We start from the raw sequence: 17,016 nt of genomic DNA, 5'->3' as shown, positions 1-17,016 counted from the left end.
TTGATGGAAGACTGTAATGAAAGATTTTCTTTTAAAACTCTTTATTTCTCTATATACAATCAGCGAGAGCCACATGAACATAATCCCTCTGTGATCAGGGAGCACCAGAACTCTGTAGATTGCCTTGGTCACTGAGCATAATCAAAGCATGACTGGTAGCACAGATGTGTGAAAAACACCTCTGTAATTTCATGAAGCAGCTTGTTCCATTTTCTTTCCATCTGCACTCCTGTCATAGAGTGTTTGGTCAGATCAGTACCACAGGTGGACAGGAGGGGAATGCAGTCTACTGGTGCTACAGACGACGACTGAATACATCCTACTACATCTATAAGACGCATTAGAACAGTCCAAAAAAGAAAAAAAACGCACAGGACTTAAATGTCAAAAACAGCATACCACACATACAGATGTTGACACACATAGATACAAGGGAAGAAGAAGTCACACTTGGATGCATTTGGACATGAGACAATCACCACAATGCACAAAGAAAATCTAAAAATTCAGGACAAACACGTAGGAAATTATGAAATTATCAGCTGTAACAGATTTGCCTATCTACCTCTTTTCTAGGACATCATTAACTAACTAGGACTTTAAAATCTGTTCTTTCCTACATTAAGACTGTTTTAATGATCATTTGGCTAGACTGATGGCACAATTGTGAAAGTTGGTTCTGCTGTGAATTAACATTGCACAAACACAGAAAAAGGCAACATTTTGTTTGACAGAAAGTATTTTCTTTTAGGGGAGGTCATTAGATCGATTGTCCCTATCTGCCTGTTTAAGTTTAAATGCAACGTGTGACAAGGTTAATCTAAAAACTACTGTCAGTAAGTTGTCCACAACAGTGCAACCACGATTCTTTGATCTGTAGTCAGTGAGGGTTAATGCTGGGCTATTTTTAATAAGAGTTTCTCCCCATCAGCAGGATGTGAAATAAAAATAAATATCAGTAAATCATCTGAGAGTTTTAACAGGTTAGCAGTAATGGAATTACTAGAACTATACACAATTTCAAGTCATGCTTTGAAACGAAGTAAGACAAAACGTACCGTGGTAAACTACAGTTTCTCTAGAAAGAAGAGTTCTTTGACCTCCGATGTAGGGTACTTTATGCAACATGCAGTAAATTCAGTAAGAGAACCCTTAAATTTTCTTTATGTAAATCATCAGGTACATTTCGGTTAGACCTGATTCAGTATGTAACAAAATAACAATGAAATAATGGAAATCACAGTTTCACAGAACTACCAACGATCACAGAACAGGGACAAAGTCGTTATCAAACAGTAGTCAGCTTTCTCCTTTCCATCTTTGTTTCCTCTCTTCCTTCGCCTCTCACACCGGACACATTCATCATTGTGGTTTCAGTGATAGGACTGTAATGGCACTACACAAGCAGACTGTGGCCATGCAGAAACATTTAGGCAATACAGACATCTCCAGATGAATCTAAGGCTAAGGTAGTGTTCATTCAAGACTGAAGCCCGGGCTACGGGGCTCACAGGTTCACACTGACAACCCCTCTATCTTTGTCCATCGGGTTGTGTTGGCAGAGAGGGGCACATTAAGGTCATGTTTATCCAGACTCTTCAGCTCTTTCCCATTGGCTTCTGAGTGCTACACTGAGGCACCTGATAGGTCAGATCCTCAGTGGGTGTGACCTGTCCAGTGGCATTCTTGGGCGTGTCATAAGCCGACCTCCCCGAATGGCCACTGTCTGTCCGTGTGAGCAGGGAGGCCGGCCCGGCATTCATGAAACTGCACACTGTGGAGGGCTGGCTCAAAGAGGTGCCCCCTGACGGGTGGCAACCCATATCAACCACAATGGGTGTAGCGTACTCAGATCCCGAAGCTGGCAGGGGTTCAGCGTAAGCGTGGTATACGTCTGGTGAGATGGGAGCGTCGTACAGGTCAGGATCCGAATATCCTGGATCAGGCCCCTCGTCTGGTTTAAAGGTTGACCGGGCGCCCAATGTTGTGACACCGCTCACCAGGGGCTGAGCATATTCTGAAACGAGAGCATGTCATAGTGTAATCATAACCAATCTTACAGTTTATAGGTTACCTATTGTCAACACTGTCAAAAAGGTTGTTTTTTTGATTAAAACTCCACAGGCTATCTTTAATAGCAGCTCACACCTCGACACAGACACAGAGGAAGCATCTATCAAGCAACAACTTGAAAACAGAAGCATCAAACAAGTTGACTCCAGTGAGAACACTCAGTTACTTGAACAGTCACCATGTTGACCAGCGTTTACCTGCAGGTTCAGCGTGCAGTCTGGGCACAGCACTCCTTCCTGTTAGCCGGCCCACCTCGCTACTGCTGTACCGAACTGACTCCTCCGTCTCCACCATCTTGGAGGGCAACAGCTGCTTCATGCTTTTCCACCAGTCTGCAGCAGAAGCACGATGAGATACAATTGCACCAGCACCATCACCACACACACACACGAGCTGCAGAAAGATTACTGTACGTACCTGTGCGATCCCAGTGAGGGAGATCATATGTTCCTTCAGAGCTTTTTTTCCTTTAAAGACAGGAATATACAGTCATGGAGGCCAAAACACATACAAAGGGGATTGTTTTAAGTCTCTGCATGATAATGAGAACACATACCTGCTCCTCCAGTGACAAGCACACACTGCAATCAAGATGAGGGCAGTAAAAACCATGACCAACACCGGCACCAGAACAGCTGCTAGCGCCACATCTAACAAGCAACAATGAAACGACATCTCATGACAAAAGACCTCTATTAGGGATCAAATGATTTTTTGTTTTTGGTTTGTTTGTTTTTTTTGTTTTTTTAAAATCATAAATCTGACCCACCGTTGCCAGTATGAGGAGGCATAGTAGTATTTCGGATGTCTGGGGTGTGTGTGGTTTGGCCAAGGTGAGGTGGTCGTTTTGTACCCGCGGGTGGTGGAGTATAACGAGAGGGGGGTAACATCCTCGGCCTCGGCTCTGGCCTCCGGCTCACTGTCAAAATCACATTGTAGAAGAAAAAAATTCTGAACTGTGGTAGAAGTTATAGTTCTTCCATTTTATGGGATATTTGTTTTATCTGTGAGTCAACCACCTCCATCACCTACCTGCAGAAATTGGACATCCAAGCAGCTCCAACTTGAGTGCGATTCTCTGGTGCCACAGGGTTGGATTTATCCTCAAAAAACGGGCCTCAATTGGAGGAATGAAGTTATTCCTCACCTCATGCAGGTAGTTGATGTTGCCTTGAAAGACCTACCACAAAATGAGAACAAACAGTTTCATCTGTGCCAAAGATTTAAACCCAACTGGAAACCAGTGGTAGTAGTTTAGAAGAAAAGAGTCCAGGAGAGTAATTCTTGTTTCAGACTGAACAAATGCATTAGAAGCCATAAGCTGATTATTTTCCACCATGCAGTAAAGAGAGAATCCCAACAGTGAGAAGCTCGTAGACAGCAGTTCCAGTCTAACAACCCAGCCACTAAATCCATATCCATTCATTATTAATGCCCAAGTGTCCTGACTTGTCTACCATAGCACTTAACTCAAATCACTGCCTGCCCTCACTTCCTGCCATAAACATGTCTCAGTCAATACCAATTGCCATGGAAACAGTCCAAGTATATGTCCCTTCAGCCTTCTAAAATGACATTTTTGTCCATTTGCACTAATCGGGATGGGAAAGAAAAAACATGAAAGCCAATGACGTAATTGTTGAGCAAGCAGGGTTTATTGATCCGGTGCTTGTGTTACCTTGTCTTGTGTAGAATTTGCTTCCCTGTAGATGTGCCACTGCAGGCCATCGTTACTGTGCTGGACCCGGTATGCTGAAACATAGTACTGGTATTCTCTTAGGGTAGTGCCCGTGGTGGTGATGCCTAGATGAACAGACAGCAGAGACAACATGATGTTGTACAGCTGGCTCCGATTAAAATTCAAACACAACTAAGAGTCAACAGCTTACGACTGTGTGAAGCTGTCCGTAGACGATATCTATGTGGGCGGCCATCTGCCTGCGCATAAAGCAGAGTGTATGAATGGATGTAACTCAGTACCTGTGATCCTCTTCTCCCTCTTGAGATCGATCTGCAACCACTGCTGCTGGTCACTTTGAGAAGGTGCCCAGGGCAGCCTCATCTTTTTAAGCCGCGCCCCTGATGGCGCCCACACACTGTGCTGACCAACCATGTTGCTCCACTCCCACACAGAGGAAGCAGACAGCTGAGTGTCTGCCACACCACCAGACTCTAAACCCAGTGTTCCATAGCAGCCTGCAAGCACAGGGAGGCCATTACCATCATTAAAAACAATCTGAAATGTTTGGGGAAACTGGAGGAGTTTTAGTTTAGCTTATATATAGCTTATATATATATTTTATGTATTCCTTTCACTGCATTAGATATTTCACATAAGAGGATAACAGCTATCAAGTTGTTGTGAGAAAATGTGAGTATGTGTGTAAATTTCATTTACAGGACTTCCACCAGCAACTTTTCACAACTCCTAATAGTCCTTCAGAAAAAAGAGAAACTCACCATTGGTCCTGAATGTGAAGAGGCTGTTTGACAAAGTTCCTCTGAGGAGAAAAGATCAAGCAAACACAGATCAGTAATCTAAGGTGTATCGATTCTTTATAATGACCGACTGAAAAGAGGGAGCAACGGAGCCACACACTCAAAGGAGAACATAGTGAAGCCTGTTCGTGTGCTGCAGAGCCTGAGGTTCTTACCCAGTGGAAGTGACATTATTGGCCAGTGTGGCTTCATAGTGAGGGATGCCTTTGCTGCTGACCACACTGATCGTCCCGCCCACAGCATTGGACACCACACCTGCATGGACCGCTGCCACACACAGAGGAGAGGACTGCAGAATGCAAAGAAAGAAAGAGGAGATTAAAGGAACAGTTCACTCCAGAATGAAAATTCATCCATTATCTACTCCCTCCCACACACACAGGGAAAGTCACGTTTCTTAGCCCACAAAACATTTCTGGTTCTGTGTTTAAAGAAAGACTATTTTCTATGTTTTGTGTTCATTTGTTTAAAATTTCTATATAGACTACTAAATACAGATCAGGCTGTAATTGTCTTAACTCATTAACAGTTTCTAAATTGATTTTCATATGTAACTGATATCTATGTTCATATCCATAATACAACACATATGGTGATCGACACCCACCACTAACCCTTAAAAGAGTACTTCCTCTGGTGTAGAGACTTTTTGGGTTAAGATTTCTTGCACAAGGAATCAAAATTGGAGCCGAGTATCTAGAAATGCAAGAAAAACGTCCACAGTTCCAGGAAAGGATCTCGTGCTGAAAAGGAGCCAGTAAGTAATCACGCTTGATCAAATTGTACCACTACAACTATACACTTTGGTCTTGTTGCAAATTAGGACCGTCAGCAGGAACAGGCAGAACTGTCTTGCACTGTGATCACTGAGAACAAGCTCTTAACCTTCAGGCTGGGGCAGATAAAGGCTGATGAGTCAGCATGATGTCACTGCTCTGCGGAGAGGACACTGAGAGTCACCGGTGGTAATGATTCACTGCCGGCGGCATTCCTGTCCAAACCTGCTGCCACATCACTGAGAAATGTACAAAACCAGATCACACTCTGGTCAAACCCTCCTTCCCCTGAACAGCTGCTGGAGTGAGGTGGAATTTTATTACTGGAAAAGACCCACACTGGAATTCACAGCTCACAAGATTGTGGGAAAGCTCTTTTGACCCCACAGAGTGAAAAGCACATGTATGCATGTATTCACACACACTCTCGCACACGCACGGCACTCAAATGCTGCCACAAGCAATCAACACTTGTCGTGTGACTCTTAAACTTCCCAAAAACACACACCACATCCTAAAGAGCGCCATACCGAACCACTAACACAAACACAAAGCACCGCTCCAAACCGCCACGCCCTGCCTCCAGCAGAGGAAACCACACAAACACACATGAAATGACACACACACAGACACATATAAATATATGAGAAGTAGGGTGTGGAAAATAGAAACCAGTGCATGAATCACAGTAAGAGATTTGGAAAAAAAGAGAAAGTGAGCTGTGGGGTCTAGTCTGGGTGGATCAGCTGATCCCTCTCTGATACAAACTGAAGTATTTCTTCACATTCTTCATATTGCGGCCTAATGACAGAACCCTCCCCCACCCCACCCCCCAAAAAAAACACAGGCATGAATGCACACATATAAGTAGATAAAAAAAACAAAAGGCCTCAACATGCGCACGCACACATACACACACACACACACAGGTTTTCTTCAACTCGTCACTCACACTGACTCACCCTCCAGCACTTTGTCTCTGCAGAACACACACTCAACACACAGTTCTGCTCGGCTCCCCCTTGCAGCTGGACTGGATTAAAGGGTTATTATTTTCAGCCAAACTATTATCTCACCTCCCTTTCACCCGCTGACCCTGCCCCTCCTATGCTCCTGTGGGGCACCTCACTCCCTGAAGCACACCCCAACACTCCTCCCTGTCCTCTCAGCAGCTAGCAACACCCCTCGCTCCCTCCCTCCCTCAACAAACCCAGAGCTCAGAGCATGAGGTCATCAGCCAGAGACTCGCCGCCCATGACCTCACACACGGCAGGGGTGCTGTGAGGTCATCAGCCCAGGACTCGCATGCCACAGAGCAGACGTCCGTTCGCACAAGGAAGAGAAAAAGGATCTTACCGAATCAATCGGAAAGATGTGCAGACTTGCAAGACAGTAATGGGTGGCGTCAGTAAGACACCATGAAACCACAAGTAAACAAATGCTGATGCTCTGATGGTTCCTGTGGGGTAACTGTGGGGATAGTGACCAAACAGCAGGAGGACACTGGGAACATCAAAACTCACCCAGAAATGTGATGCTGAGGACAGCAACTATGACACAAGAAAATGTACATGCTGTACGTATGTACATATATGCACTCACCTCTCTGTATCCATTGGGTATAGTTCCAGAAATCTCCTCAGTGGATGTCAAGCAGCCCGCTGGACAGTATTTGCTAAGAAGAGAGAGACAGGCGGAGTGAATATCGGACAGCTTTATCAGCGCACAAACATCCACACAAAGCAAATATTATTTACCTGAACTCTGCCTCGGGGAAATCAGTTCCTTTGTCCAGGCAGGTGATTAGATCTGCAAAAGGTAAACAAAGTCATAACTGGTTTCTCTGCATGCCCCTTCTCACCCAGCACTCGTTTCTCTTTCTCCTTCTCTGTTCTCTCTTTAGCTGATTGCCAACCAGGTGATTCATCTGCTTAATTATCTGGTATTTTAACTATGTAAAGGGAAAAAAACTAAAAGTAATTCTCTAAACCAAGGCTGCAACAAATCATGACTTTCACAAACAGATAATCTGGGGCATCTACCAAACGTGAAATATGGTCACAATCTGCCCTTCTGGATCAAATGATCAAATGATCAAAAAACATATACTGATTAATATATCAGTATATGTATATACATACTGATTAATCCCATTCATTGTTTGGTTTTTATCAGGACAGAAAATTGTGAAGTGTGAAGAGCCCAAGTCAAGTTCAAAATTCAATTATATTGAAGTTAGTATCATGCATAATTAAGAAAAAACAGCAAATATTTACATTTGAGAAGATTAAACCAGTGAACTTGCGGCATCTTTTGCTTAAAATAATAATACAAATTACTAACCAACTGTCAAACCATAGCTGACCTCAAAGACCTTAAATCAGATGTGTGTGTGTGTATTCCTGTATTGTGGGAATGAAAGTCTGTTTACAGTCACACTATAAGGACACACCTTACTAAATGCAAGTACCCACAATGTAAATCATTAAATATTAGGCTGAAGAGTTGCTTTAAGGTGAGGTTGATGTTACAGTGAGGTTAAGGTCAGGGTTAGGATTAGACAAGTAATGTTGGTATAATGGTTAAGCCTCCAGGAAATGAATGTAAGTCTATGTAATGTCCCCAAAAGTGGTGGAAACAAGACTCAACTTGTTTGTGTGTGTGTGTGTGTGTGTGTGTGTGTGTGTGTGTGTGTGTGTCTCAGAGGTTCCTAAAGACAAAAGTGTTTCAGTTATGAGGCACACCACATACATCCAACAAGATGCCGTGGGCTTCTGGGAAACCCAGTGGGGGTGTTCAGTCTCACAGGGTCTTGACCACACTATCAAATAACCCGTTTATCTGGTAAGCCAACCAGTGAGTCAAACTCACAAATGCTCCCAACAAGCGGCCATGGTGCCTGGTTTACTTAGCTGTGCAAACTGTCCACCCACGCTCATCTGCACGATGGGTTACATGACACGAAAAACACGTCGCCATTTCTTTTTTTTTGGGGGGGGGGAGGGGGTCACTAGTTGATTCTACTGATGTCCTTGTTTGCCTCATATGTGTCACTGGCTTCATTCTTCTTCAATTATCCATTTCTCTGAATTTTAGCTCAGATTTTATAAGGTTTATATCAAGTCACAGAAAATGACAAAGCACAGCCTTGTAGAACTGCACAGTAATCACCAACAACATTCTGATTAAAAGAGAAAAAGAGAACATGCAGTGATATTAGACATCAAAGTCTGCCTCACTGTCTCATGGACTTGTTTCTTGTTCCTCTTTCAGCTGAATTATGTCTAGACCAAGAATTATTAAGCTTTGATGAACAACAACATGTTTTGTGGGGAATTCTCAGTCAGAACAAAGCGTCTTTCTGACATGTTCTTCATCAGATGTGACATAAAGCATTTCACATTTTATTCATGCAAAGGTCCTCTGAGGTAATTTATGAAACAGTGATGCATTAGAGAAGTCTGGCTAACACAGACAAAAACAAGCGCCTGAGAGTCTGTTCATTCAGACCAAATGAAATGACTGGATGGGCTTTATACAGGCCTATAACAGCCACAGATACCAGATTGTTTTCTTTTTGGCAGCGCATTTGATTTATTGATGTCGCAATGTTTAGATATCTTCCACAAACATAAACAAAAAAATGCTTCTAAAATAACTTACCAGCCCTACCTTTAATCTGACAAAATTCAATCTAGACTTGTTACAAGGTCCAACTTGGTTAAGAGTTCCATTGTGAGTTTTACAAAAAAGTTAAACAGCCACTGATCCAGACATGCGGCCAACACTTAAAATTGTCATCAGGTAAACTTAAAGGTTAACATCTGAAAAAGACTTATTAACACACTCCTTCAGTGATGTGAAATCACATCGGAGAAATGTTAGCAGCTCCCCACAGGCAGAAAGCCTTAAAATAAAACCACAAAATATTATTACTTTTCATTTCTCTGAATTACTCTCACTTCCCATTTCTCTAAGGTCAGTCCTCTTTCACCAGCTTCACTAAACTGAAAAAAGCCATGATAAAAAAAAAAAGAAAAATCAACAATAAAATTGACCTCATTCACATTTTGCACGTAGAGGAGGGCTGTAAAACTGCAATGTGACACAATTCAAAACACCTTATTAAGTGTGGGTGAAGAAAGCTTTTTGTACAGCTATATACACATGAGCTATACAGCACATCATCAATGACACGCGGTGCTTCTCTCATTTGGCAAAGGCAGAGGTACTCTGAGTGAGCACGGGCTGAGTCAGGGAGAGGGGCATCAGTGTTAGATTTAGCACAAAATACTCCTGCAATAGTCTGTTTTGCACCAAGTAGGATGTTTATCCATTTTTGTTGGTGGCACGTTAAAACGCTTTCCTTTCAATGATCACGTGGGAAAAGACAAAATCTCATTTTGTGCTAGTTATACTGTATGCAAAGATGGTAAGAAAATGGCTTTTTGAATGGCAATGTTGGACAGTCAGTCAGTGTACTACATTTGTGCAAAGAGAATTATCCCAAAAAAACAGACCGGTGCTAAATTTTGTACACACATCATTCAATCATAGTCCCCAGATGATACATCCTGCTGACTTTAGTGATGATTAACTTTTCCTCTAGTCACAGACAGGATACAAATCTAACTTTGTTCAAGGCTTTTAGGACCAAACACCTGCAAAACTAATGACAGCCACAGCTGCAAGAAAATGTTGGAATGCTAGCAAGCTAAATTAAGATTATGAACAACACATATCAGCATGTTAGCTCTGACACTGTCAACTTGTTAGCATGCTGATATTAGCATTCATTTTCGAGCATCCCTGTGTCTGAGTGGGCTCACAGAGCTGCTGGAATGGCTATAGACTTAGAGCCACAGAGTCCAACTGGAGTCACTCATGTGTTAGACACACTGACACACAGAACCAAAGCAATAACAACAGCACCTTACGTAGCTTGATTAGACCAAATGTAATTTGGAGGTCAGACCCACAAAGACCCATAATATCGCTATGTTTCCTGTATTGTTGTTGTATTAAATGTTGCTCCAACTGATTTGTTCATGGGTTTTATGAAACACTCATGTTACACGTGTCTCACATGAAAGAGGGATTTGTGTCACTGACAAATATATTAAATCTCCTATTTTCATAATTTCTTGTTTGAACTTGAAAAAGACAAAGCTAGCGTCACATGAAAACGTGGCTTTGGGAATTCCCTTCTGAAAAAAAAAACAAAAAAACAGAGTGGCTGTGACTGAATACAAGTTTTACACAAACACAACACATTACCTGATGTGCCTAAGTCTTTCCAATACAATCTAATCTAATTGCAGAATGAAACAGCTGTCATGAGAATTATATTACACATTCTCTCTCTCTCTCTCACTCACTCACACACACACACACACAGTCTCCAAAGCAACTCTTATGCCAAGGGCCAAAACAGAAATGTAACCAAGTTCGACACTGAGATAACTACAACAAAACATCATTCCAGTCTGCTACACCTTCATCACATGACCACATCTGCAGGCTGAGACGCACAAGTGATGAGACACAGACAGGTGAGTGTGGGGAGAGCGTGTTACCTGTGTGCTCAGTGGTGGAGTAGGACAGGTAGAATCCACGTCCACTGTGGTGGGTCCCACTCATGAACTGCACAGTGACCTGGTTGCCAGTGGACTCGATCAGCTCATTGACCTTCTGGTCCAATCCACAGTACTTCACTGGTAAAACAGGACAAAAGAGGTTCTGGTTAGTTATACAAGCCTGTCGAGTTTAACATACATGACGACAAACGTGCTGTATTGGATAACAGTGCAGATTTACTGGTTGGTGAAACTGATGGGGCCGTACACCTCTCATATAGTCTGGGACAGGATGGCCAACGATGTAAATGACTACATTCCTCCTAGTAATATTATTGCGCCTGATTTGCATCTTCAAAATTGAACAACTATCAGTACGTGTTCACAGTGCATTTTTAGGGAAACAAACATTTCCCTGTTGCTGGCAAAGGATTTTTGGGTCAGGGTCAGAGGTCACCAAGTTAAATTCTGAACCTTTTCATAACACAAAGAATGCAATTTAATACCTGTTCTGGGATCAGACCAGTACTTCCCAGCAGATTTTGAAAAAAATTCCTAATGATACAATAATTAAAGTACCATGACTTGAAGCCGGATTAGCAGCAGAAAGTGGATAGTTTAAGAAATGGAAAATGATTAAGGAGTGAACAACCTCCTACAGCAGGATCCACTGAGACGACAATCCCACTTTTAGTTTGTGAGTGCAATATTTCCTGACAGATGACGAACAACGCGGCACCTGCAGACAAGCCAGAGTATTGTACTTTTTTTTTTAACTTAAATTGAGTCTTAAAACAGTTTTTTCAGGATTTTAAAGATGTTTCCAGAGCTACACATTTAACCCCAGAACACTTCAAGAATTTGTCCTGGGTTGAACCATAACTGAAAATGCTGTTCATTCAAATCACCCCACTCCAGCTCAAAAAGAGCTAATTCATTCCCAACGGACACACTCAAGGCGGAGTGAAAAGCCCCCATCATAAAGACACAAAAAAAGATCAAATACGTCAATGACACAGTTGTGTTTATGTTTTTGTTGTTGTTGTTTTTAAAAAGAGCTAGTGAGATATGTTCAGACCTTTCTCATCTCCACATGCCTGACCAATCACAGCTTTACGTCAGTGTCAGTGATCATTGGATTTGGAAAGTCACAGAAATGGTTGGACAACGTCAGAAAGCTGTGGGGCGAGGGGTTTCTAATGCAGCACACTGGTGCCTTAATTTGAGACTAAAGACTTCATCACCTCTATGTATTAGTAGTCAGATGTATCTAAAGTGACTTGACAACATTTTCATTTTGATAAAATTAAATTGGGGTTCGAGTTCAGTCTAGTAACAGCTTGTCACTCTCACCAATCTCACTCCTCTCAGGTCCAATGCCGTTGTAGAGGCGGAGGTAGTTGACCTGGCAGTCGCTGTCTTCTATGTCCAGCTCAGCAAAGCGAAAGTGGATCCTGTTGCCGCGGGGCACGCTGATCTCCCACTCACATACCGTGTTGTTCGGGTACGTCCCTGGGTAGCCCAAAGAGGACAGAGTCCCACTGCTGGGGCCGAGCACACTGGGGCCACAGCCATCACCTGCAGGACAACACAAACACAGTTTCAGCAACAAAAAAAGAGAGAGAGAGAGATACCAGTGATAAAGTACAAACAGGCTGGAAGCACAAAGACAAGCCCCAAACTAGAGTTTTATGTAACTCAAGATTTATGACACAAGTTTTCAGTAAAACATGCTGTTCTTTGAGCTTTCCTTCAAATACAGTGTGTCTGCAGATATCAGAGGGGTTCAGTATTATGCTAGTGCTACTCTTTATTTTATACGTCAACAAACCCCAAGAAAAGCACAACAATGCAGCGATCCTCTTCATGAGTATTGTACGTGTATCCAAAGTCTGACATATCAAATTTATCAGTGCAACAGGGTTCCATTGTTGTCAAAAACTATTAGTGTTCACTGGAACGTTCTTTCGTTGCAGTGAACACACTGTGGCTTATTTTGAGTGAATCCCACAAAGGCCTGCTGCCATAAATACTTCACTATTACACAAAATGTAACAACCTGCAGCTAAAATAGTCCGACAAATGCATTATACGTTTCACTTTGCTACTTTCGTTAAAAAATATGGTGTCCATGTCATTTTAAGAAATTAGATAATAACACCAAGCTAATATTTAAGTGTCTTCTAATTAATTATTATAATTATTATTTTACAAAGTTTCATATATTTTTAAAATTGAGAGGCTCCGCTGATACTGTCGTCTGTTGAGAGGAATCTCACTGAGAGCAAACACGACCAAGTACATATGTGAATGTTACATTAGTGACACTAGTTTTATTCCTTAGCACACACAGCAAGGGAATAGGCAGTGTAATAAATCGAAAGATTACCTTCTTTTTCCATTCACATAGTTTTATATGATCCATCTTTTTACTGCAGTTAGTACAACAGGTAAGTGCCCTATAAATATGAAAATACACTGTATGGACCATTACACCAACAGGGACTTTAATGACATTCACATTCTAAACACACAGATAGATAGAACTTTGCAGCTGAAACAGCTTCCACTCTTCTGGGAAGACTTTCCACAAGGAAGTGAGGTCTGACACTGATGTTGGACCTGGCCTGGCTCAGATCAGGGGTCTGTGCAGGCCAGTAGAGTTCTTCCACACCAAACTCATTCAGCCATGTCTTTATGGACTTTGCTTTGTGCACTGAGGCACAGTCATGCTGGAATAGAAAAGGGCCTTCCCCAAACTGTTGCCACAAAGTTGGAAGCACAGCATTGTCCAAAATGTCTTGGTATGCTGAAGCATTAAGATTTCCCTTCACTGGAAGTAAAGGGCCCAGCCCAACCCCTGACAAACAACCCCATAAAGAGGTGTGTCTGAATACTTTTGTCTATTTAGTGTGGGCCTTTCCATCTGTTAAATGTACTATGTACCTGAGGTGATAAGAGCGATTCAGCCGCAAATCACAAGGTTGATGATTCAACACCTGTTTATATTTTTGCAGTGTCCTTGAACAAGACACCAAATCCTACACTGAGTCAAAATGTTACTCTGGACTGAAGCTGAAATGACGAGTTGAACATTCAGTTAGTTGCTGGACAAAAACAAGTATCAGCAACTATTTTGATAATGGATTTAAGCCATGCCAAACAGTCCTTAGTTCCTGCTTCTCAAATGTAAAAAACTGCAGCTTTACTTTGCCATGGGACAGTAGCCTGAATATCTTTGGGACCGTTGGTCAAAAGATGACATCAGGATGTTTTATGGAACACGGAGCAATAAAAAAAAAAAAAAAAGAAAATAACTGGCAGATTAATAGATGAATAAAAACATTAGCTGCAATCATAATTTGAATAGAGAGAAGTACCTTCTCCATGAATGTAATATATTGTAATGAGGCTCAGCAGAAGTTAGCTTTCAGTTTTGTAGAGAGGCAAAACGTGGGTGTCCTGAACATAACGCATACTTTAAGAAGCAGAAACTGATCATACTTGTTTTGCAGCAGTTAAAAATATCCATACTTTAAATTTAAGACAATTTAATAAATCTGGAGGATCAGTTTTACAAATGAGCCCATACTTTTTTTTTTTTAATACACACTCAAAGTTTATTTGTGTGTGTTCAAAGGTGTCAGAAAACAGAGACTTTGTGTCTGTTGACGTTGTGGACTCATGGCTCTGAGGTAACACTCAACAGTCACGCTTCATGGTGCTAAGTGGATGTTCTGGAGTTACGTAAGAGCCCCTCAGTGGACACTATCCAGATGAACAGGACAAAAACAAAGCTGCTTCCCTCACTCTGACTCACAAATACTGAACAACTGCATGGCATTCAACAGGAGTTCAGCTTGCTAAAGTTACTCCTCACACTTAAAAACAAACCAGAATACAATTGAATTCAATCAGAATGCCATCTGTTTTATCATCACACCTGCAGACATGATATGAAATTAAGTACCAATAGATGTTTAATGTGGAAATAATGTGAATTGTGACAAACTGTGTCCACGTGTTTACACTCATATCCCCACTGCTACCCCACCCCCAATCTCTGACCACCTGAGGTTAGCTGTGGGATCTAAAAACCTAACAAATACCCGAATTTTGGTGCAACACCATGTACAGTAAACCGACACCAATCAAAATATATTGAGCTGGTCGTAACTGTAGTAGTAAGTTCACGACAAATGCGAAATTTGTCCACCTGGAACTAGAAACAAGGCCACAAGCTTCCAAGTGTGCTGTTGTTTGGCACGCAGGGAACTTAAGCCCAGACTCCATTAACAAATCTGGCAATTTAAAGGGTTACCTTACTGGGAAATGCAAATAACAAAGTGTGACTTTAAACAAATCACTGAAAGCCACATGTTAATTCAGCGAGCTGCTGATCCTCCAAGCAGCAGTTATTCTTTCACAATCTCGTGAGGGTTTTTAGAACCGGTTTTCCTGGTTTTACTACACCCGTGTTTCACAAAACACACCATAACGGGCGGCGGCAAGCGGTGTAAACCGAGCTTAACTCCACGTACACACGGCCATGTAAGGTAGATATAAGTTTGGCGAACAATAACAATGTACCATGCCTGACGCCAACCTCTAAACATCTAACCGTCTGTGATCACACTTTAAACCAGCATGGCCGCATGTCGCTGCGGTTACACACGGCTCCTCCGATTGTCACCGCAGCTGTGTGGCACCAACCTTTCTGAGCTCGACCGACTTCCGTGGTGAGAATGATGAGAATCGACAGGACGAGAACCCCGGCCCCTGTCGGTCCCCTGCCCACCATTACCGCTCTGCCCATAGCAGCCTGCAGTCTGAATGCATACTGCTCGCTTCTGGACCGGCTGCACCGCTTCAACCTGTACCGAGGGGAAAATACAAAAAAAATGATCTTCAACTCCTCGAGAGCGAGTCCGCGTGTGGATTCCTCGCGAGGACGTCTTTTGCTTGTCGTTTAGCAATCCAGTGGTTAGCGACACTCTCACTATGGAGGTAACTGCTTCAAACACACATACACACACACACACACACACACACATCCAATCTGTGGAGTTACTTCCTCCACTGAGCTCCTCCTCCTGGTCTGGGAACTGGGATACCCGAGTCCCCCAAGTGGTCTGATACCAGACTGAACAACACCCCCTTCAGTCACTCTTCAATACTTGTTCCAGTCTTATGATAAAAAATAAACAACTACAAACATATACAAAGTTTAAGAAGAAGGAAACAGATACTGAATGTTTTGTCTCCACCTCAGAATGTTTTGCTGTAGATGAGATGCTACAACATATGGCAACTGTTGGAGTAAGGAAACAATAAAAGAATAAAAATCTGAAATTCCATGTCAAAGTTTTTCGAGAATTAAATTGTGATATTATGAGACTAAAGCTGTAGGATAGTATTATAATCTAAATCATTTTGGGCTGTTTCAGCTTAGAAATGTAATTGACTGCGTATTTAACAGCTGCCTTTAATATTAGAGTTAGTTTTACTTATTATGAATAATTAGTTGCGAGTCTTTTTCTTTTTTGCATAAACACTGCAAGCAATTTGATTTTTTTTTTTACATTGTTCTCTGAGGAGTTTATTATTTCACTCCAAGAACTTGCAGCTGCAGTTTGCTCTAATGGAGGTACTTTGTTGTAGTATTGGTGCAAAGACAATATGTGAAACTGCTCTGAGTGACTTTAATGACATTGCATTCTAAATACATAAACAGTTTTGCTGCCATAACACCTTCCACTCTTCTGGGAAGGCTTTTCACAAGATTTTGGAGTGTTTCTGCAGGAATTTCTGCCCATTCATACAGGAAAGCTTTTGTGAGGTCTGACTTTTCTATTCCAGCACAGTCACACTGGAACAGAAAAACTGTTGCCACAAAGTTGGAAGCACAGCATTGTCCAAAATGTCTTGGTATGCTGAAGCATTAAGATTTCCCTTCACTGGAGGTAAGGAACAGATGGCACAGTGGTGTGGTGTTTAGAACTGTCGCCTCACAGCAAGAGGATTCCAGGTTTGAGTCCGGGTCTGAGACCTTCTGTGGAGAGTTAGCGTGGTCTCCCTGTGCCAGCGTGGGT

The 17,016-nt window shown here is 42.2% G+C and overlaps 1 protein-coding gene across 1 annotated transcript; it reads right to left on the bottom strand.

Moving 5' to 3' along the window:
- Positions 1 to 24: 24 nt before the first annotated feature.
- On the bottom strand, positions 25 to 16,035 carry dcbld2 (discoidin, CUB and LCCL domain containing 2). Its single transcript, XM_046403116.1, has 15 exons — positions 15,638 to 16,035; positions 12,278 to 12,502; positions 10,925 to 11,062; positions 7,106 to 7,157; positions 6,951 to 7,023; positions 4,728 to 4,861; positions 4,534 to 4,574; positions 4,054 to 4,269; positions 3,752 to 3,876; positions 3,106 to 3,253; positions 2,843 to 2,992; positions 2,630 to 2,723; positions 2,491 to 2,540; positions 2,271 to 2,405; positions 25 to 2,017 (listed from the first exon to the last, which is right to left on the bottom strand). The coding sequence occupies exons 1-15, from the start codon at positions 15,738 to 15,740 to the stop codon at positions 1,599 to 1,601; spliced, it is 2,103 nt and encodes a 700-aa protein (XP_046259072.1). The 5' UTR covers positions 15,741 to 16,035; the 3' UTR covers positions 25 to 1,598.
- Between the last annotated feature and the right edge of the window lie 981 nt (positions 16,036 to 17,016).

Source organism: Scatophagus argus, chromosome 11 (assembly GCF_020382885.2).
Source record: "Scatophagus argus isolate fScaArg1 chromosome 11, fScaArg1.pri, whole genome shotgun sequence".
In the NCBI taxonomy this organism is placed as follows: Eukaryota; Metazoa; Chordata; class Actinopteri; family Scatophagidae; genus Scatophagus; species Scatophagus argus.
The sequence above is the reverse complement of the archived record's forward strand: the minus strand, read 5'-3'. Positions and strand labels throughout refer to the sequence as shown.